Source organism: Budorcas taxicolor, chromosome 6 (assembly GCF_023091745.1).
Source record: "Budorcas taxicolor isolate Tak-1 chromosome 6, Takin1.1, whole genome shotgun sequence".
In the NCBI taxonomy this organism is placed as follows: domain Eukaryota; kingdom Metazoa; phylum Chordata; class Mammalia; order Artiodactyla; family Bovidae; genus Budorcas; species Budorcas taxicolor.
This window is the reverse complement of record NC_068915.1, coordinates 116460298-116481713: the sequence shown is the minus strand read 5'-3', so window position 1 is coordinate 116481713 and position 21416 is coordinate 116460298. Positions and strand designations below refer to the sequence as shown.

Sequence of the window (21416 nt, the reverse complement as noted above, 5' to 3'; positions counted from 1 at the left end):
AAGGGGCATTGCTCGCAGGGCAAAGGCTGCCTGGCCAAGGGAGGAGGGTGTGACGTGCTGTGGGGCTGGCCTGGCGGCCGGGGATGGATTCCTAATTCAGCCGGAGCCTGTGGAGTCAGCCTTGTTTATTCTTGGCAGGAAGGCTGGTCTTGGGGGGTGGGGGCAGGGGGAGTAAAGCCTTTTCAAAAAATAATAATAATAAAAACGCTCATTTAGAAGGCTCCCAAGACGTGCTGAACTCCAAAAGGGTCCTGGAAAAAATGCTGAGAAGGTTTAAGTGTAAATGGACCCAAAACACCATAATTAAATTTCCCTTAAATTTACCAGAGTTTGGGGTCAAAGAAAAAATAAAACTTAGGGAAAATACACTTGAGGTTTCAGGCAAATGCCAAGTGCTTAGGAAAATAGATTTCTGAGCTGCTCAGCGGCTACCGGCCTGGCCCCCGCCAGCCCCGGGAGCTGTGGAGGCCTTAACCCCTCCCTGGCCAGCAGCGGGTCCGTCTCCACTGCCCTCCTTCCCCAGGCCACCCCCCTGGGGGCCACCACCACAGGCAGGCTGGCCCTCTCTGGCCAGACTCTCCCCCAGCCAGCACCTCCTGCCCTTGGGCGCTTTGAGGCAGCCCTCTGTGCCAGGCTCCAGTAGGGGCTGGGGGATACACCTCCCCGGCCCCCTCCCCGTAGCTGGGATGGCACCCAGGAGAACCCACGCCACACCCCTCCCACTGTCACCCTCCTGTCTACAGACAGCACTGCCCTTTTATTGCTCATCTGGGAGCAACCACATTTTCCAAACCTGAAGTCAGGATTTGAGGTCTAGCATTCAGCGTGAACCAAGGGCAGGAATGTCTGCACTGGCGCTGTCAGCGCACATCCGAGAAGACAGCCTCCGACAGCACATGATTCACGGTGTTGCCCTTTTTGCTCAGCCTGCCAGGAAGCTCGGAGCTAAAATTAAGGACCTTGTACAACAGTTAGTGTTGGCCACCGGACCTTGGAATTTCTCCTCTTTTCCATGTTCTTTAAAATCTCTGCTATAACGAGCAAGTCAACTGTGCTTTTTTATTTTCTGAGGATGAATTTAAAAGGCAGAAATCACCCACGATGTACAACAGGGCTTCCCTGCGGCTCAGCTGGTAAAGAATCTGCCTGCAGTGCAGGAGGCTGCATTTGATCCCTGGGTCGGGAAGATCCCCTGGACACGGGAATGGCTGTCCATTCCAGTGTTCTTGCCTGCAGGAGTCCATGGACAGAGGAGCCTGGCGAGCTATAGTCCATGGGTCACAAAGAGTCAGACACGACCTCTCTCAGGTCCACTTGTTTTTCCTTGGGGGGAGGGACCTAGTTCAGCCCAGCCCAGCAGGGCGTCCCAGGGCCCCTGTTCATCCCTAGTTGACCTGCTCTGAGCCCTGGGGCCCAGCTCCTGGGCCCTGACAGCAGGCAGGGGTGGCAATGACTTCCAAAGACGGTGAACGTGTGCTGGGAGAAGGGGGGAGCTCGGAGACGGAGCTGCCCCTGCAGGGGGTCCCCAGAGCCTCCTGGAAGAGAAGCTGGGCTCTGGACATCTGAAGGCCTCGGTCTCCCCCAGCCCAGCCCCAAGTCCATGGCAGCCCCTCCCTGGGCCCGAGTCCCTGAGGGGGCTAAGTGGAAGGCTCTGGCTGGGACTCCCCTGCTCTGGGCCCCTGGCTTAGCTCTGGCCTTGATGGGTGCCTATTGGGCACTGTGGTGGCCACAGTGGGCAGGAGAGCTGTGGATGTAGGCAGGGCAGGGATTGAAACTCCCCTGAGCTGAGTGCACCTTGGCGCCGTGAACCCAGTGTCAGCCCAGGCCGGGCTGGGGGGTGAGGAGGGGTTGGGGGGGGCTGGGTGCTAACAGCCCGCTGGGATCCGCACCCAGGGCCCACGGCGGCCCGCTCACCCGCACAAGCCCCAGCATGCAGGGCCGCCCAGCTCTGACTCACCCACCGGGCTGGGCTGGGCCCGGCTGCCCTCTGCCTCCACACCCACCTTCCTTCCCCATGCTGTGGTCCTTGGGAGGTGGGGTCGGTGTTTGGGGGTGGGGAGAGGGCTCCAGTGGGCCTGAGGAGGACTCAGCCCGGCCGAGCTGCAGGGGGTCTCGGGGGAGATGCCCTGTCAACAGGCTGTGATGAAACCCCGGCTACCAGGGGCACTTTGGGGGCCACCTCCATTGGCCATCCCGGGGAACTGGCATGGGGGCACGCCCGCCGTCTGAAGAAGGTCCCGTGGGACAGCTTGCTCCAGCTGAATGTGCTGACTTGGAAACAATAATTGTGGACAAATAAAATTATTTTGTCAAGAATAATAAAAATGCCTTTGAGCGGTGCCCTCCCCTGGTGACAAGGGTGGGGCCAAGTGGGCAGCGACTCCTCCGGGGCTGGCAAGAGCAGCATCAGACCCTCTGGAAGCAATTTGGCAGAGTCCTCTGCCAAGAGCTATGAAGATGCTCCTGAACTCTGACCTAGGTGCCACCTGATGGTGCCGTTGGAGACAGGCTGCAGTGGAGGAACCACGTCAAACCGTGGGCAGCACCAAAGGTACCAGCCACCACGGGGGGAGGGTGTGTGGTGAAGGGCAGGAGGGGGCCTCCAAAAGGGAGATCCGCTCCTGGAGCCTGGGAATGCGACCTTATTTGGAAAAAGAGACTTTTACAGTCATTAAATTAAGCTCATGAGATCAAGAGATCAGCCTGGATTATCTGGGTGGCCCTACATCCAGAGACAAGTGTCCTTATACAATGGAAGAAAAACCATGTGGCTATGGAGTGGAGACTGGGGTGGATGCAGCCGCAAGCCCAGGACAGCCAGGAACCACCAGCAGCAGGAAGAGGCGGGAAGGACCCTCCCCTGGATTCTGAGATGGGGCTGGGGAGTGCGGGGCCGGGGACAGCCCCACTGACACCTTGATTTCAGACTGTTGGCCCCTAGAACCGGGAGAGACTAAATTTCAGCCAACTGGTTTGTGGGAATTTGTGCAGCAGCCCTGGGAAGCGGATCTAGGGTATCGAGCACCCAGAGGCCAACCAGGGCCCTTCGCTGGAGGAAGTGGGTGCTCAGGGCCCACTCTGGTGGGCACAGTGGGAGTGCCCTCTGCCCTCGCCTGCTAGCAGTGCCCACAGGCCAGACCCACATGGAAGCAGACGGTGCCCCTGGCCAGTCTGGGGGACGTGGGCTTGACCAGAGCAGGCAAGCAAGGCGGCACACAGCAGAGGCGCTGACCTGCCGGGCGGGCACAGAGCAGCCGGCCCTTCTGTCAGCAAGTCCACGCTTGCTCTGCTCGCTGCACGGCAGCCCAGTGAACCAGAGCCGGTGGCTGAGAAGGTGGCACACTAATGTCTCACAACAGCAGCCTCACTGGGGTCTGGATGCCAGCTTCTTCCACAGATCAGGGATGGGGGGAGGTGAGGAAGCAAAGGAAAAAGTCCACGAATGCTGCAAATACCTCCTAGAATGGCAAGCCTTAGGCAGGATGATGTGTTGATTTCTTCCTCCCTGCCATCTGGACGAAGGTGGACAGGGTTCTCAACCAAGGCACTTTTTAACAGGCAGAGGAGCAGGATTCTCCAAGACAGGCCATTCTGTATGATTGTAATTAAAAAAAAAAAAGGAATGGCAAGCAAGTCAAACAAATAGTTCCAACATAGAGTCAGACTTGACTTTTTCCTGCGACACTTCAGGGTCCCAGGGTCTAGCTGGCCCCAAAGGCTGGGGTGTCTCCAGGCTGCACCTGGAACAGCAGGATGGCCGGAGCAGCAGGTCAGAGGCACTCTCCTCGACCAATTTGCTGATGGGCACATGGAGCCTGAGAAGCCAGAGGTGCTTGGCTGTGGGGCCCAGCTCCTGCAGGTCCCCCTCCCCCCTCTCCAGGCATCTCAGGCTTTGCCACCAGCTCCCCACCGCGGCCTTCCTCAGAGCCCGAGTCGGGGTCCTGCACCTGGGCCGCCCAGCCCCGCCCTCCATTCTCACAGCGAGCACCCTGTCTCCAAACTCCTCCCTGGGGTGGCGTCTGCTTGGGGAACCGTTCTGGCCGGGAACTCAGGCAGCTGAGCTCTGCGAGCATTCAGCAGGCGCTTCATAAATGCAGCAGCAGGCCCCCAGCTCGCGGGAGTGCAGGCCCCTAGCATCCCAACCCCAGGCGGCAGGCCGAACTGCCCTTGGTTGCAGGCTTTCTAGCCTGTGCGGCTCCGTCTCGGTGAAGCCTCCCTGACAAGTCTCACCCGCAGAGACCACCCCTCTCTACGCCCCCTCTCCATCCAGCCTTCCCCGGGCCTGAGCCCCTGGTCGGCGGCCCGGTGGCCACCCGGACAGCGCGCTGTGCAGAGAAGCCGGCGCTCGGCCTCTCTGTGCGGGGGGGGCCCGACGGTGAGACTGGAGGCCTCGCGGAGGAGCCAGCTCCCACGCCCTCCGAGCCCGCCGGGCGCCCCCGCCCCGCCCCCTCCAATCCCCTCCGCGGGCAGGGGCTAGGCCGGCCGCGGCCCCGCCCCCGGACCGCCCCCGGGGAGGGGCGCTTCCCCGCGCCCCGCGAGCCGGGGCGGGCGTGGCCGGGGCGGGGCGGGGCGGGAGCGGGCCGGCCCCCACTGGCTGCCGCGCGCCCGGCCGCCCGGGCTCAGTGCGCGGTGGCGGCGGCGGCGCGGGCAGCTGACGCCGGCAGCTGACGCCGCGCGGTCCAGCTCGGCCGGGCCCACCAAGCGCTGCCGAGCGGACGGCCGGAGGGACGAGGCGCAGGCGCTGGGCCGGCGCGCGGCGGGCGCGATCGGGAGCCGCGCTCAGCGAGTCGGGCGCCCGGGGCCGCCAGGTCGGTGCGTGGGGACCCGGCGGGCGCGAGGGGTCCGGAGCGCGCGGCGGGCTCGGATCCCAAGTGGTGTCTGCGGTGGGGCCCGGCCGGGGCGCGGGCTTCCCGCTCTGGAAAGTTTGCCGCCGCCGCCGTCGCCGCCCTGGGAGGGCTCTGCAGCAGCCAGGGAGGGAAGGGGGAGGAGGGACCGCGGTGGGGAGGCGGCGGCCGGCGCCAGGCGGCCCGGGAGCTCTGGGCGGCGGCGACGGCGGCGGCGGCGGCGGTGGGCGGGCGGGGCGGCCGGGGATCGGAGGGGCCGGGGCGCGGGAGCCCGGCCACCGCCGCCTCCGCCCCTGCGCGCCCCGGCCCGCCCGCGTAACGAGTTGCTTGCTTCCTCCCGCAGACTCCGCAGCGGCGCCCTCCTCCCGCCGGTGCTAGAGCCGGGCCATGGGGGGCAGCATGCTGGCGTGCGCCGCCTGAGGACGCCGCACCCCCCGCCCCCGCGATGGGCGCCCCGGCTCGCGCCCTCGCGTTTTGCGTGGCAGTGGCAGTCATGACCGGCGCCGTCCTCGGGTCCCCGGGCCTGGAGCCTCGCGTTGCACCGAGAGCGGCAGGTACGCGGGGACCCGGCGGGCGGCGGCGGCAGGGCCGGGGAACGGGCGCCGAGGTGGGTGTGGGGCGCTGGATGTCTTGAGTGGGCCCCAGGGCACGCTCTGCGCTGGCATCGCGGGGCCGGCGTCCGGGTTTCTGCCGCCCGCCCTCCCCGGGGATCGGGGCCAGAGCTGGCGCGGCAGTTTGTGGGGCGTCTGGAGCCGCAGGGCTGCCACCCAAGTACGAGGCTGTGGCGGCGAGCTGGGCACCGCGGTGGCATCCGCGCTCCCCGCCCCCCGCCGCTCCCCAGCCGGGCGCAGCCTGTCCCCCGGGCGCCGTCGGGAGGGCTTGGAGGCCGCGTCTCCACGATTCCCATTGTTCTGCGGGGTCCACACTGACGGAAAGCTCCTGCTGTAGGTGCCGCTTCCTCAGCCCCCTCGGGGCCCAGTTCACGGCTAGCTGCAGCCAAAGCCGACTCTGGACTGTGAAGGGAGGGTATGAAAGTGCGTCAGCCCGCGGCTGGGCCCCAGCCCCTCAGCGGCCTTGCACGTCCGGGGGACACCTTCTAGTGCCTCCGTTCTCTCCATCCCAGCTCTCACGCCCCGCGAGTTAAGATGACTGCCCCCCTGGGGCGCCAGGCCGGGCTGGGAAGTGGTTAGCGCGAATGCCCGAGCGGTGGGGGGCTGTCGTCCCCCTTTGGCGACCAAGGTTCGGCGGGACGTCGAGGGCTGGCAAGAAGGGCCGGTGGAGCACGGACAGCGGAGGGGCTGAAGCGCGTCTTGGCCCCGGTCCCCGCCCCACACACGCGCCGGGCCCCCCGAGGTGCAAGCGCGCACCGCCCCCCGTCCGAGCGCTCCGGGTGCCCACGCCCGGCACGCGCTCTGCCAGGCTCCCGGTGGCGGCCTGGCAGAGAGGGGAGGCCCGGGGGGCGTCCGTAGGGAGCCCGCCTCCCTGGAGACCGACGACTTTGGGGCGCTGGAGAGGGTCGGGGCGTGCGAGGGGCTGCGCGCACCCCGGTCCCCGGCCGGGCGGCCGCGCGGAGGGAGGCCTTCGCCCGGTGAGCTCACGCCCCACCCGGGCGGGACCCGAACAGCCGCTCCTTTGTACCTCGGTGCGGCCACAGACGCGCATTGATGGCGGCCCGGCCTCGCGGGGAGGTGTGAGCCGGGCGGCCGCGGGCGCGCGGTGCCAGGGAGGCGGCGGCCGCGGGCTGGACGCAGGCAGATGGCGGCCCGCCCCTCCCCGAGACCCCTGCGCCCCTTCCTGCGGCGGCGGCGGCGGCGGCGGCCTCCCGGAACAATGTCATTTTTTTATGAATGAAAGTGGGCCCGGCGCTTGAATGTGCGTGTCATTCAGCGGCGTGACAGAGGCCGTCGGGAGGTCAGCGCGCGCTTTTAGCGCCTGCTAGGGCGGCCCCCGCTTCCAGGGGCGCCGAATAGGCGGCCGCGGGGGGTAGGGGGGGCCGAATTAGCATTCGCATTCAGATAAAGATATTACTCCCTACGGCTGGGGAATGTCAACTAGCCCCGGGGGAGGGGCGGGGGGCGGGGCCCGGGCCTCCTGGACCCCCTGCGGCGCAGGGGGGTTGAGGGGGGCGGGCAGAGGGCCCCCCACCCCCGCCCCGCTTTAAGGGACTGCCGGCGTCCCCCACCAGATGCGGGCCTGGGGTGGAAAGACCGAGTACCGGGGCCCTGCCTCCGCAGGAAAGTTGGTGAAACAGGTAGAGTTGAAAGATCAATAAACTTAATCCGGTTCCTGAAGGAGCTGCAGAGGCCTCGTGAAATTTACAAAGGTCCCAGCCTGGCTCTCTCCCAGGACCATAAGTTATGGCGCTGGAGCTGGCAAAGGTCAAGGACAGCGGAGGAGGTTCCGCAGCAGGACTGCCCGGCCACCCCGGGAGCCCCTCTCCACGTGGAGCCACGTAGGGAGGGGTCCCTGGGGGCGCAGGGCATGTCTCAGGAAGGCCCTGGTGGCAGCCTCCCCTGCCTGCTCCCAGGCAGGGCTGGACTTTGAGCCCCACGGGCCTCTGGGTGATTCATTAACCTGGGCTGAGCCCGAGGCTGGACTTCTGGCCTCTGAGCCCCTGCGTGGAGCTGCGGAGCGTCCCCGCCCTACCCCCCCAGGCCCTCAAGTCCCAGATGGCACACCCCATTTTACAGTTGGGCCCAGAGAGGAGCCGGGGTCTCGTTGAGGAGGTGGAGACATAGTGCCCAGGCGGCAGTTTGGGGGAGGGGGTGGCCTGGCTGGCCGGAGTGATTTACAAGTGAATGAAGGCTTGTGGTGGGGAGCCTCTCTGGGGGGGGTGGGTCCTTCACCCCAGGCTCTGCTGGGCCCCGAGGGGCTGCTTGCCTGCCCCAGGTCCGGGTGCTTGCCCACAGCCTCAGTTTCCTTGCCGGTCCAGGAGTCCTGGTGGCCGCTTGTAGGAGGATTAGGCTGGATAATCCTGTAAACCCTCATTAGCCTCCGAATTAGTTAGGCCTCGGAATCCCACCCCTTTCTTTTTCTAACTTTGTTACCAAACCTTTCAGATTCTTTGTGGGGGGGGGGGGAGGCCCTGACTTCAGGGTCCCACCCTTTTGCTAACTTTGTTACCAAACCTTTCAGATTCTTTGGGGTGGGCGGGGGAAGGCCCTGACTTCAGGGTCCCACCCTTTCTGTTTCTGACTTTGTTACCAAACCTTTCAGATTCTTTTGGGGGGGGGGAGGGCCCTGACTTCAGGGTCCCTGTGGGGTGCCCTCTGGGCTGTTTAAAGCATGTACCTGGTGGTGGAGAGCTTGGCGCGCCCGGGACCTGAGGGCTCTTCTCTTCCAGCGGCTCCGGGGGCTCCTCTGAGTCAGGTCTGAATTCAATCCTTGTTCTCCTGGTCTCCCCCAACCCGGGCACACCCCATGCGTTGAGGGGGCCTCAGCTGTAGTGAATGAGTGAACTGTAGGACCTGAGTTTGAGCAAACTCCAGGAGATGGTGAAGGACAGAGGAGCCTGGCGTGCTGCAATCTTTGGGGTCGTAAAGAGTCGGACAGGACTGAGCGACGGAACAACGGTAGTGACTCCAAACCTGAAGTGACCCCGAACCAGGAGCAGGTTCCCCCAGCAGAGGCTGCAGTCGTCCGCACAGACAGGCTCCAGCTCTGGCCGGGTGGACAGCAATCCTGGGGCATAGCCCCAGGGCAGAACGGGTCTTAAGTCCCCTACATGGGTGGCCTCCCTGTTCTGACAGTGGGGGAAACTGAGTCACAGGTGGTGAATGGCAGGGTCACGGGGATTCTGGGCCTGGGAAACAGGGCCAGAGGAGGGCCTGGCGTGGCTCCTCCAGGGCATGGTACCCCTTGGCGCCCCTCACTGAGCTTAGGCTCTGGGGGTGCATGCGGGAGCAGGTGCTGTGGACCCTCGGGGACAGACACTGGCACGTAGCACCCGGGCACCCACCAGGCACAAAGGACGTTTGGTGTCTGCCAGATGTGGCCCCTGTGGCTGTGCGGGTGTGGGAAGGCCCCCTTGTGTGGATCACGGAAGGCTTTTCCTGAGGCCCCTGGGGACAGGGGCTGAGTAGCCCCGCACGTGCCGCCACGCCGAGGCAGTTCGCCTGCTGCGCCCTGTCCGTCACTCTGCACCTCCCTACCCGGCCGCCCTCTCGGCCCTTCCTGGTCTCCCCAGGGTCCCCTGTGGCGCAAGGTGGGCTGGTGGGCTGGACCTGCAGGAAGGAGTGATGCCACCATCGTCCCTGCCCAGGTCCGCAGTCATGTGGGGGGGCAGGATGGGGGGCAGGTCAGAGGTTGGCCCTCGGCCGGGTCCAGGCCCCGCCTCCCCCCGCCCCCCGCCCAGCAATGGCTGCAGGCGAGTCCGGCCTGGGGTCCATTCTGAGTCCTTCCAGCCCCTGCTGGACCGGGTTGAAGCGGATACTTGTGCGGGTGGCTTGACCTGCCGTCACCTCCCAGACCAACCCGGAACCAACCGCTGTTGCCCTTGGGCCGAGGCCTGAGGCTGAGGCGGCCACAGCTAGCCTGTTCTTGGCCTTCTGGGGGGCCTCAGCCAGTTCCCAGCCCTGGGTGGTCCCCACATGACGCCGTGGCTGGGACTGGGGACTGCCCTTGAGGCCGGGAGCCCCTGACTGGGGCCCAGGGGATGCAGATGCCTCAGGTGATTGAGGGACCCCCCTGGTGGGCCCTGAGCCGGTGGGCCTCTGAGGTGGGCAGGCTGAGTGGGGCCTGTCTGAGGAGTTGGCGTGGCCAGAGTGGGCAGCTGGGCCTCGAATCTAGGCCACGCGTCGGCAGAATGACAAGTAAGGGTGCGGCGAACCCAGCTGGGTCTGCGCGGTGGGACCACCCAGCCCTGTCCCGGGCCCGAAGCCCAGGCTGCCAGGCATTGTCCGCCCTGGCAGCGAGACCTGGGCGGGCGGTCAGCCCCTGGGTCTTGGGCCTTGTTGGCCCCATGGGATCTGGGTGGGCTCTGGGCAGGGGGAGGGCCCGGGGGCTGAACGGACATCCGCAAGGACCCCCCAGCCCAGCTTCTTGGCACCTGCCGGGGAGGTGGGCCGGGGCTGCCCGCCTGGCCTGGGGCCCCTATGTTGGCCCCTCCGCCGGCCGAGCCTGGAGCCCTCCTCCTCCTCCCCTCCGCGTCCCCGTCTGTACCGTGGGGTCCTCAGTCCCTTCACCCCACCAGCCAGACCTGGTTCCACACTTGGGTCATTTCTGACCCCTTTTCTGGTGCTCACTGCCGAGCCTAGTTTAGGTCCCAGGTGCTCCCTTCTGGGTTGGCGTGTAGACCGGCCAGGCCCTCGAGGGCCTCCACCCCAGGCCAGCCTCTCCCGTCTCAGTGCCCAGACTTTCTGGGAAGTTTGGGGTGCTCCCTTCTATGCTGGGCAGTACCTGTTCTCAGGTCCCGGGGTGAGGAGCACCCCCTCCTGGGATCGGTCGCCTGCCCCTGCCCCGTGTCATCCCCACCTGACGTCCCCATGACGTCGGCCATGCACGCGCGCCCACCTCCCGCCATGCTGAGCCCATTTCCAAGTGGTTGGAAAAAAAGCAGGAGGAATACTTCACGACACTCCGGAGTGTCCCGTGTCCATGCAGCGTTTGACTGGCGTAGCCCCCCACCCGTCTCCTTGCGGGTCGCCAACATAGGAGGGTTGGCCCTGGCACCGCTGACGGTCATCCCCGCCCCGGCCTGCCCTGCAGGACGGCTGGCAGGACTGCTTCTCCGGCCTCTGCTTCCAGGCCCCAGATGGCCCGGTGCGTCTGGTGCTGCATGGGGACACCCGCCTCACACCCCCATCTTGCCTGCAGAGGCCCCGGGCCCCGAGCCCAGCCCACAGGAGCGGGCCTTTGGCAGCGGGGACACCGTGGAGCTGAGCTGCCGCTCGCCGGCGGGGGTGCCCACGGAACCCACCATCTGGGTGAAGGACGGCGTGAGCCTGACGCCCTCGGACCGCGTCCTGGTGGGGCCACAGCGGCTACAGGTGCTCAACGCCTCCCACGAGGACGCCGGGGCCTACAGCTGCCGCCAGCGCCTCTCCCAGCGGCTGCTGTGCCTCTTCAGCGTGCGCGTGACAGGTACTGGCGAGGGCACGGCGGCACGGGGAGCCCCGGCGCCGTGAGGGTCCTGCTTGGCTGCAGGGCGCTCCCTGCATCGCCCTCTTGCCTGCGTTACAGACGCTCCGTCCTCGGGGGACGACGAAGATGGGGACGACGAGGCTGAGGACACAGGTGAGACCAGGCTCCAGGTGCGTGGAGCTGCCCGGCTGGGGACCTGCCTTCCCACTGGGGCCCCGCCCCGCCCGCCCCATGAGACCAAGGCCTGGGGACCACCTCCATGGGGTTCCTTCTGTGTGGGGCGATGGGTGCCCGCCTCTGGGCTCTGGGGGCAGGTGAGGGGTGGGGTGTGCTGCAGGGCCGGGGGCCGGGGCTCCAGGAGCACCCGGGGGGACTGGTGTGGCCAGGGCTGGGGGAGCCAGGCTGTGGTCAGTTCTGCGTGTGCGTGAACCAGGGCAGGGGGCAGCAGATGGGTTCAGGGAAATGGGAGGCACCTGGGATCGCCTAGGCAGAAGGGGTGGCCGTAGGCATCGGGGGGTCTGGGTGCCAGGGTGGCCGTGGGTGCCAGGGTGGCCGTGGGTGTCTGGCTGCCAGCGTGGCCGTGGGTGTCGGGGTGTCTGGGTGCCAGCGTGGCCGTGGATGCCAGTGTGGCCATGGGTGTCGGGGTGCCAGCATGGCCGTGGGTGTCTGGGTGCCAGCGTGGCCGTGGGTGTTGGGGTGTCTGGGTGCCAGTGTGGCCGTGGGTGCCAGCGTGGCCGTGGGTGTTGGGGTGCCAGCGTGGACGCAGGTGTCGGGCGCAGGTGTATGTACTGGGAAGGGGCTGCCGTAGTGGTTCCTGGTGGCAGCTTGTGGGTGACGGTGCCCAGGTACCTGGGCCTAGAACAGCAAGCGGCAGGTGTGGAGGGGCCGGTCTGGGGAGGCGGGCTGTCTGCTTTTGGAGGAGCTGAGTTTGTAATGCCATGAGATGCGGGTTGGGGGTGTGGGGACCCGGTGGGTGCCCTGTCTGTCTTCTCCCTCCGCCCTGGTGGGTCCCGCCCACTCTAGGGTGGTCTTCCCCTGTGGCTGGGGCACAGGGAGCCGGGCAGCTGGTGGGGCTGCCAGCATCCCCAGCCCAGCCCCAAGGGAGAAAACCAGCTGGGCTGTGAGGGTGGGGGTAGACCGGCTCGGAAGGCAGGGTGGGGAGCAGGGCCTTCCGACGTCCTGTCACCCATGGGGCAGAGCGTGGCCTGGGGTCTTGCAGAAGCCCGCGGGCTCCTGGCCGGCCTCAAGGCTCCGGGTTCTCTGGGTGGCTAGGCGTGGTGCCCATCCATCGAGCTGGCCATCCTCACCTGGTGTGCCCTGGTCCCTGTGCCAGTTGGTGGGCCCACCCCTGATGGGCCCGCCTGGGTGGGTGGTGATCCTGAGATGCCTCTGCGCCCTGGGTCACAGTGCGGCGCCCTGGACCCCCCGACTGGAGCTGGTGTTTGAGGAAGGTGAGGGGACCTGGCTTTGGGTGTGCCCGGAGGTGGCATTCAGGCTATTGGAAGCTCGTCCAGCCCTGGGAGGGGGTCTCCGAAAGGCTGACATCCCCTCCGCAGGCGGGAAGCAGGCCGGAGAGGGACAGGCAAGCCTCTACCCACCCCACCCTGTCACAGCCTTCCCTCCCTCCCCGGACAGCAGGGGCCCCTTACTGGACGCGGCCCGAGCGGATGGACAAGAAGCTGCTAGCGGTGCCGGCCGCCAACACGGTTCGCTTCCGCTGCCCGGCTGCTGGCAACCCCACGCCATCCATCACCTGGCTGAAGAACGGCAAGGAGTTCCGGGGCGAGCACCGCATCGGAGGAATCAAGGTGGGCCCTCGGCGGGTGGGGGTGCGGGGCGGGGCCAGGCGGCGCTCAGACCAGCTAACCCACCGTCCGCTCACCCGAGTCCACCCGCAGCTGCGGCACCAGCAGTGGAGCCTGGTCATGGAGAGCGTGGTGCCCTCGGACCGCGGCAACTACACGTGCGTCGTGGAGAACAAGTCTGGCAGAATCCAGCAGACCTACACCCTGGATGTGCTGGGTGAGGCCTGGGGCGTGGGGGCGGGGGCCGGGGCGGGGCCGGGCAGCGCTCAGACCAGCAGCCTCTGAAGCCCTCCCCACCCCGCAGAGCGCTCTCCGCACCGGCCCATCCTCCAGGCGGGGCTGCCCGCCAACCAGACCGCCGTGCTGGGCAGCGACGTGGAGTTCCACTGCAAGGTGTACAGCGATGCCCAGCCGCACATACAATGGCTCAAGCACGTGGAGGTGAATGGCAGCAAGGTGGGGCCCGACGGCACGCCCTACGTCACCGTGCTCAAGGTGGGCGCCACCGCCGGCCGGCCGGGCGGGGAGGGCATACCAGGCGGGAGGCCTGTCGGGCTGGGCCTTGGGGGAGACGCAGCGGGGTCGGCCTGGGGGCAGGGTCTGTCCGCGTTGGCCTGCAGACCCAGAGCGGGGCTCTGCCAGCCCCGGCGCCTCCCTGGGCCCTCAGGGCAGGGCTGTGTTCCCACGGCCCCGGGGTTGGGGGCCACCCGAGCTGGGGCGATTGCGACATTTGCTGCCCAAAGAGAAACATCTGTTAAGACACACGATGGGGCTGAGGGGCGGGATCGGGAATACAGACTCTGGGCGGGGCAGTACCCGGAGTGCTCAGGCCTGGCAGCGTTGGGGCGGGGACCCCAGAGGTGGGTGGCCTGAGCGCCCCGAGGAGGACCTCTCTGAGGGTTAGCGGGTGGTGGGGGTGTGTGACGGGCAGCTGTGTCCAGTGTGAGCACAGCGCCCGCCGCGAGGTGTCTCCATGCCTCCTCCAGGCAGCCCTCCTGGCTGGTGCCGCCTGGTCTGCCCACCTGTTCCTCGGGGTTGGGCGAGGGCCAGCTCCTTGGCAGTCACACCCGTGTGTCCGGCGGGGCCCCCGCGCCTGAGCCGGGTCTCTTGTCCCCGCAGTCGTGGATCAGTGAGAGTGCGGAGGCCGACGCGCGCCTCCGCCTGGCCAATGTGTCCGAGCGTGACGGGGGCGAGTACCTCTGTCGAGCCTCCAATTTCATAGGCGTGGCTGAGAAGGCCTTTTGGCTGCGTGTTCACGGGCCCCCAGCAGGTAACAGCTCTGTCCCACGCCTGCCTGGCACGCCGAGCTCCAGCTCTGATGCCCTGGCCCTGTGCCCACCCGCACGCCCCGCCACTCCCGCCCCCACGACCCTGGCTCACACTCTGCTCCTGGCGTGGCCGCCTCTGCACCTTGACCCCCCCGGCCTCCGTTGTGACCGCCTGCTCTGATCCCCCACGGCCTGCGCTGACCCGCCTGCACCTTGTGTGTGCCCCCGGATGCCCTTGCCCTGGGGCCGAGCCTGAGCGCCCGCCTTCAGCTGCTCTAGCACGCGCGCCGTCTCTCTGTCTGTCCATCTCTCTGTCCCCTCCTCTCTCTGGCCCCGGCTCCCACGGCTGCTCACTTCTGCCTGGCCTTGTTGCCTCCCTCCCTGCCCCCCTGGCTCCCCCGCCTGCCCCTTTCCCCCGGTGCACGCTCACCCTGCCTGCTGCGCTGACAGCCAACATGTCTGGCTCACCTGGGACAGAGGACTCGCCGGTGGAGGGACTGGCTTCGGGCTCGGTGTGGACGCGCGGGGCAGAGGCCACTGGGCCGCGGTGGCGGCGGTCGTGGTGGTGGCAGCGGCGTTTTCCTTGCAGCCTGGCCGGAGCGGCGCCGAGTGGACTCTGGCTGCGGTGCCCGTGGGCTGCTGTTGGTGCTCTCCTATCGCGCTGTGTTCTCTCTTTGTAGACGGCGGGCGCTAACACCACCGACAAGGAGCTAGAGGTTCTATCCTTGCGCAATGTCACCTTTGAGGACGCGGGGGAGTACACGTGTCTGGCGGGCAATTCTATCGGGTTTTCCCATCACTCTGCGTGGCTGGTGGTGCTGCCAGGTATCGGCTTCTGCCGCTCTCGCTCTGTCCTCTTGGGGCTCGGGACGCGCCAGTGCCGCCGGGGAGGCCAGGGGACTGCAGAGCCCTCCGGCCAGGTTTCACACCCGGTCTGCAGGCGAAGTTCGCTCGGCCCTGTCTCGGGCCGGATGGGCCCCCCGCCCCCGATAGCGCCCCGGCCCAGCGGGGCCCCTGGCAGCTGACGCGGTGGTGCTGGCGCCTCCCGGGTGGCGGGTGAGGGTGCTGCTGGCTCTGCTGGGCTCTCTTCTTTCCTGGGTCTGTCTACGCTCCCTGTGGCCTGCGCACTTCTGGCTGCTGAAGACTCAACGAGGCCTTGGCACTCCCCCCAACCCCACCGGGGGCGGGGTCTGTACCCGGTCCTGGGCCCCCCGCCGTGCCCGCGGCTCCGGCTAGGGGCAGTGCGCGGGCTCCCGCGACGCTGGGCTAGGCCGCTGACACCTGTGTCTTTGCAGCCGAGGAGGAGCTGGTGGAAGCCGGTGAGGCTGGCGGTGTGTTCGCGGGCGTCCTCAGCTACGGGCTGGGCTTCCTCCTCTTCATCCTGGCTGTGGCCGCCGTTACGCTCTACCGCCTGCGGAGCCCCCCCAAGAAGGGCCTGGGCTCACCCGCGGTGCACAAGGTCTCCCGCTTCCCGCTCAAGCGACAGGTAACAGAAAGTAGATACCAGGTTCCGAGCCCGCCCGTGCCCTTGCCCAGCCCGCTGCCCCAGCCCCTGAGTGTGTCCCGTCTGTAAAGTCTGAGGACATCAGGGTGTGGGCCGAGCCCTCCCCGGTTTGCACAGTCACCCCGTAGAGCCAGGTTACTCCGGGCCAAAATATGTTAAAAACCTCCATTTAGCACCACAGGGGCAGAAGTCAGGTCCCTCTCGGGCATGTGGTCCGCGGGAGCCGCACTCCGGGCCCTAGCTGCCCGGCCTCGTGGCACCAACCTGCCTCTGCCGCCCCAGCAGGTGTCCTTGGAGTCCAGCTCATCCATGAGCTCCAACACACCACTGGTACGCATCGCCCGGCTGTCCTCGGGCGAGGGCCCCACCCTGGCCAACGTCTCTGAGCTCGAGCTGCCCGCCGACCCCAAGTGGGAGCTGTCCCGGGCCCGGTCAGTCGTGTGCGCAGGCCTGGGGCCCTGACCCAGTGGCGGGTGCAGGGGCACAGAGGGTGGGGGTCCCATAGTGGGGAGGGGTTCCCACTCGGGCCTGACTGAATTCATATGGGAGGCAGGCAGGCCTCTGATGAATATGGGGCTGGATGCCCCCTCTGAGACGGGTGAGGGGGACCCACTCTTGGAAAAGTGCCCTCACAGTCAAGAGGTCAGCGGGTAGTGTCCTTTACCCATTAGCAGGGCTGCCCGGGCGAGTGTGGAGGGCTTCCTGGAGGTGGCAGCACCGACCTCATGCTGCCTGGAAGAGGGCCTCAAGCAGGCAGGTGTGCTCACGGCCTCTCTGCTTCTGCCACCAGGCTGACCCTGGGCAAGCCTCTCGGGGAGGGCTGCTTCGGCCAGGTTGTCATGGCAGAGGCCATTGGCATCGACAAGGACCGAGCTGCCAAGCCCGTCACGGTGGCCGTGAAGATGCTGAAAGGTGACGGTTGGGTGGGGATGTGGCGAGGGGGCCCGTGCCAGGCTGGACGGCCCTCCCTGACTCAGCTGCCCATCCCCGCACAGATGACGCCACGGATAAGGACTTGTCGGACCTGGTGTCCGAGATGGAGATGATGAAGATGATCGGAAAACATAAGAACATTATCAACTTGCTAGGCGCCTGCACGCAGGGCGGTGAGAGGCGGGATGGGGGCGGGGTCTGCGGGGGGCGGGGCCTGCACACAGGGCGGTGGGGGCCGTGGGCGGGGCCGCACGCAGATGCTGTGGGGGTGGGGCGGCGGGAGGCCCGCAGGGCGCCCCTCTGAGCCACCCGCGCCCCCAGGGCCCCTGTACGTGCTGGTGGAGTACGCGGCCAAGGGCAACCTACGGGAATATCTGCGGGCGCGGCGGCCCCCAGGCACTGACTACTCCTTCGACACCTGCCGGCTGCCCGAGGAGCAGCTCACCTTCAAAGACCTGGTGTCCTGCGCCTACCAGGTGGCGCGGGGCATGGAGTACCTGGCCTCGCAGAAGGTGAGCGGGGCCGGGGGCTGGGGAGACAGGCCCGGTGGTTGGAGAGGCCGTGGGACTGGCTCAAACCCGTGCCCCCGACTCCCAGTGCATCCATAGGGACCTGGCGGCCCGCAACGTGCTGGTGACCGAGGACAACGTGATGAAAATCGCCGACTTCGGCCTGGCCCGTGATGTGCACAACCTCGACTACTACAAGAAGACAACAAACGTGAGCTCAGCCCAGGGAGGTGGGGGCCCTTGGGCCAGGAGGGCGCCTGGCAGCCAACACGCCCCCTTCCTACCCCCAGGGCCGCCTGCCCGTGAAGTGGATGGCACCCGAGGCCTTGTTTGACCGTGTCTACACCCACCAAAGTGATGTGTATGTGGCCCCAGACTTGGCAGGGGCGTGGGCGAGGGGTGGAGCATAGGCCTCTGGGGGCAGGTGCTGGGAAGGTCTTGGGGGCAGCCCCCTGGCGCGAGCCCTGAGCTCCAGTGGGGTCTGTTCCAGGGCTGACGCGGCTGTGCCCCCCACTACCCACAGGTGGTCCTTCGGGGTCCTGCTCTGGGAGATCTTCACGCTGGGGGGCTCGCCGTACCCTGGCATCCCCGTGGAGGAGCTCTTCAAGCTGCTGAAGGAAGGCCACCGCATGGACAAGCCGGCCAACTGCACGCATGACCTGTGAGTGCGCGCCCGCCACTGCGGAGGGGGAGGCCAGTCCCGAGGGCAGGGCGCTGGGAACGCAGGGCGGGGCCGACTTGCGTGTCCCCCAGGTACATGATCATGCGTGAGTGCTGGCACGCCGCACCCTCGCAGAGGCCCACCTTCAAGCAGCTGGTGGAGGACCTGGACCGCGTGCTCACTGTGACTTCCACCGACGTGAGTGTGGGCCCGCCCCGCCCTGCTCCGTGAGGGCTCCTATGCGGAGCCAGAGCCGCGCTGACCACAGCCCGCCTGCCGCCCGCAGGAGTACCTGGACCTGTCAGTGCCCTTCGAGCAGTACTCGCCGGGCGGCCAGGACACCCCCAGCTCCGGCTCCTCGGGGGACGACTCCGTGTTCGCTCACGACCTGCTGCCCCCGGCCCCACCCGGTAGCGGAGGCTCGCGGACGTGAAGGGCCGCGGCCAGCCAGCCGAGCCCCCATCAATGTGAGAACAGACCCCAGCCCACCGTGCTGCCGCTGGCGTGCCATGATCCCTTGGTCCCGCCGGCCCGGGCCCACGACCTGGAACGGGTGGATGGATGGACAGACAGCGTCACCTGTGTGTGTGTGTGTGTGTGTGTGTGTGTGTGTGCGTGCACCCACGCATGTGTGCTCTGGGGTCCCTGGGGTGCTCGCCCTGCTGTGCGGTGACCTCTTGGCCACCTGGACTGGCAGCTCCAGGGACCAAACGTAGAATGTAAGGGGCTTCTCCCATGGGGCCCTCCCTGGGCTCCCTGCCCCCCCCGCGGCCCCCCACAGGGAGCACCAGGGGCTGGCCAGGCTCCGTGTCCAGAGTGGGGTGAGGCCCCTACAAGCACCCAAGCTGAGCCTACAGGGAAGCCCCCATGTGGCGCACCTCCCCCCCCCCCCAAGTGGCACCTTCTGCCTGGGGTGTTAGCAGCCCCCACCTCCAGGCCTCCCCACTCCCCACCCTGTCCCCCAGAGACTGAAATTACGGGTACCTGAAGGCGGGAGCCTTTAACTTCTATCTGAAAGGTTTATTCCAGAAATGAGTGTACATTTATATAAATAGATGCTGTGTATATGATATACACATACATATATATAAAAATATCTATATGGGAGAAGGCAGGCCGGTACAACTGACGCTCGGGACCCTGAGGGGGCAGGGGCAGGGGGCGGGGCCCCTTAGCTGGGGGAGGCCCCGGGGACTCACTGTTGAGACAAATGCAGAAACCTCGGAGTAGGGAGGGGCTTTTCTGTCCTTGGACCTGTATATTTGTAAAGTTATTTATCGACCCCCAGAGCCATGTCCTGTCGCTCCCCAGGGCCCTAGGGTTTAGCCGCATGGCAGAGGTTTAAGTTTTAACTTATTAACAGTGAAAAGGTTTATGCTTCGTTTAGGGGATTGCTGAGGGTGTCTCCAAGCCTGCACCCCAAGGCTGGAGCCAACCCCCAGGCACCCTAAAGGGTCGTTAATAGTTTGAGATGATTCCATGAGGATATTTTATTTCCTTTGGCCTTCTTTTGCAGGAGAAGTAGATTTCTATAGGATTTTTCTCTAGGAGATTTATTTTTTTAGACTTCAAAGCAAGCTGGTATTTTCATACAATTTCTTCTAATTGCAATGTGTTCCAGGCAGGGAGGCAATTTCAGGGGGGCCACCCCTGCATGCAGGTTCAGATGTTATTAGATGTTACAAGTTTATATATATCTATATATATAATTTATTGAGTTTTTACAAGATGTATTTGTTGTAGATTTAACACTTCTTACGCAATGCTTTTAGACTTTAATAGCTCGGACTGCTACCTTTCAAAGCTTGGGAGAGAAAGCCACAGATTCAGTTTCGTTACTTTTTGTACTGTTAACTGCCCTGAGTTTGGGCGGCTGTTCTCTGCTTGTCAGCAGGCTCAGAGTGGTCTCTGTTCTCAGGGACCCCAGCCTTGTGGGGGCCAAACCGGCAGACGTGCTTTCCAAAAAATAAACAGACACCTGGTTCAGATCTGTGCTTTCTTGCCTTGTCTTTCTTGTCGTGGGGTCCCAGGCAACTCCCAGGTCCTCCCTGCCCTCCTGGGACAGGTCCCATCATCTGTCCCCTGAGGAGGGTGGGCTCCCTGGTTGCAGCAGGGTTGGGGGCCTCCAGACTGGACTGGCTGCCTGGGTCTCACTCTCCCGGCTTTCCAGCCCAGATCTCTGGCACAGAGGCCCACTTCTGGCAGAATCTCGAGATCACTGGTGGTTTTCACTGCCTTGGTCTGGGGTCTCCAGGGGTAAGGGATACAGATGATGTGTTAGTGGGAAGGGGCAGTGAGAAGAGGCTGGGCCTGGCCATCCTGTCTGTCCCCAGCTCATGGAGTTCAGGGACTCTGGGGGGTCACGTCCAGGTACTCGCTGCTCCAAGGCCTCCGCCCCCACCCTGTCCCCTGTGTCTGCTGACCCAGTCAGCTGGGGAAAAGGAGGCTTCTAGGTGGCTGCCCCTGCCACACCGTGCCCCCCCACCCCGCCCCGGGGCATGGAACCCCATGTAAACAAAGCCCTGGGCTCTGACAATCTGCAGTCCAGGCCACACTCCTGCTCCTGGCTGGCTTCCCTCCCCATCCCAGGCCTGGCACCCCCTTGGGCCCCACCATCGCCCCCTGCACAACTTCTGGCAGGCACTGTGTGCCAATACTCTGGCTGGCCAGTCAGGGAGCTGAGGCCCAGTAACAGGACCTGGGCCCGCCTACTGCGGAGTTCAGAGCCTGAGGGAGGCAAGACAGCAGAGCGCAGCAGGCGTGGGGATGAGTCTGGGAAAGCTTCCTGGAGGAGGCAACGGTGGTGCCCGGTGGGGAGGCTAGGGTGGGTTCAGGGACAGGTGGCCGTGCAGACTCCCGTCCTGCCTGGAACTGAGCACCGGCCAGGGCTGGCTGTCGCTCCCCAACGTGCCCCTGCTGTGCGACCTGGTGGCCCTCTGTCCCTCATGTCCCACCATTTTGAAGGACAAGCCAGCCCCGGGGCACTGTGAACTTCTATTCTGTTTTCAAAGAAACTTGCTTCCTTGATCGCTGTGCTCAGCTTACCTTTCAAGTGAGGGGTTTCTGGGCCCTCTCTGGAGACCAGTAGAGGCTGCTAGGGGCTTGCCTCTGGACAACCGTGCCGCCCAGAGCCTGACTACTCGGGAAAGCGCCTCCGGCCCCTCCCAAGCCTCTCCAGCCTGCCAGAGACCCCGTGTTTGTGTCCAGCGCGCGGGGGACACGCGGCGATAGCGGCGGAGAGGGCAAGGAGGCCAGGGAGAGCCAGAGCGCGGAGGGCGCGGGCGAGGCCACAGCCGGGAGGCGGTCCCGGCCGGGACGGGCGCAGCGCGGGCGAGGCACGCCCTCTAGCGCCGGCCGGGCAGCGTCCCCGCCGCGCCCCGGGCTCCTCTTTGGCCTGGCCCGGGGCTGGGGGCTCGGTGCGCTGTCTGAACAGCCAGGGGCCCGGCGACCGGAGGGCCCGGGGCCCGGGGCCCGGCTCGGGGGCGGCCTCCTGGGACACAGGATGGAAATCCAGGGCTGGCTGGCCTCTGACCAGAGAAACGGGCCCCGGCGGGTAGGCTGGGGCGCCAGGCAGCGGGGCCAGGCAGTGGCCAGCCCACTCCTCCGCGCGCCCGCACCTGCACGCCCTTCACGCGCCCGGCCCGGCCCCGCCCCGCCCCTCCGCCCCGCCCCGCCCCGCCCCGCCCCTCCGCCCCGCCCCGCCCCGCTGCTCCGCCCCGCCCCGCCCCGCCCCTCCGCCCCGCTGCTCCGCCCCGCCCCGCCCCGCCCCGCCCGCCCCGCCCCCCGCTGCTCCGCCCCTCGCCAGCCTGGC

At 66.3% G+C, this 21416-nt stretch overlaps 1 protein-coding gene across 1 annotated transcript; it reads left to right on the top strand.

Annotated features, from left to right (window-relative positions):
* Positions 1 to 5289: 5289 nt before the first annotated feature.
* FGFR3 (fibroblast growth factor receptor 3) lies at positions 5290 to 18738 on the top strand. Its single transcript, XM_052641598.1, has 17 exons — positions 5290 to 5398; positions 10659 to 10925; positions 11025 to 11078; positions 12561 to 12733; positions 12824 to 12947; positions 13035 to 13225; positions 14679 to 14823; positions 15294 to 15484; positions 15788 to 15933; positions 16293 to 16414; positions 16498 to 16608; positions 16757 to 16947; positions 17033 to 17155; positions 17235 to 17305; positions 17468 to 17605; positions 17698 to 17803; positions 17892 to 18738. The coding sequence occupies exons 1-17, from the start codon at positions 5290 to 5292 to the stop codon at positions 18036 to 18038; spliced, it is 2409 nt and encodes an 802-aa protein (XP_052497558.1). The 3' UTR covers positions 18039 to 18738.
* The last annotated feature ends 2678 nt before the right edge of the window (positions 18739 to 21416 follow it).

Excerpts from the sequence above, each read along its gene's own strand:
- FGFR3 (XM_052641598.1), top strand. The coding sequence starts at position 5,290 with ATGGGCGCCCCGGCTCGCGCCCTCGCGTTTTGCGTGGCAGTGGCAGTC. Across the intron at positions 17,306-17,467 it reads TACACCCACCAAAGTGATGT|GTGGTCCTTCGGGGTCCTGC; the intron begins GTATGTGGCCCC and ends CACTACCCACAG. Across the intron at positions 17,606-17,697 it reads GCCAACTGCACGCATGACCT|GTACATGATCATGCGTGAGT; the intron begins GTGAGTGCGCGC and ends CGTGTCCCCCAG.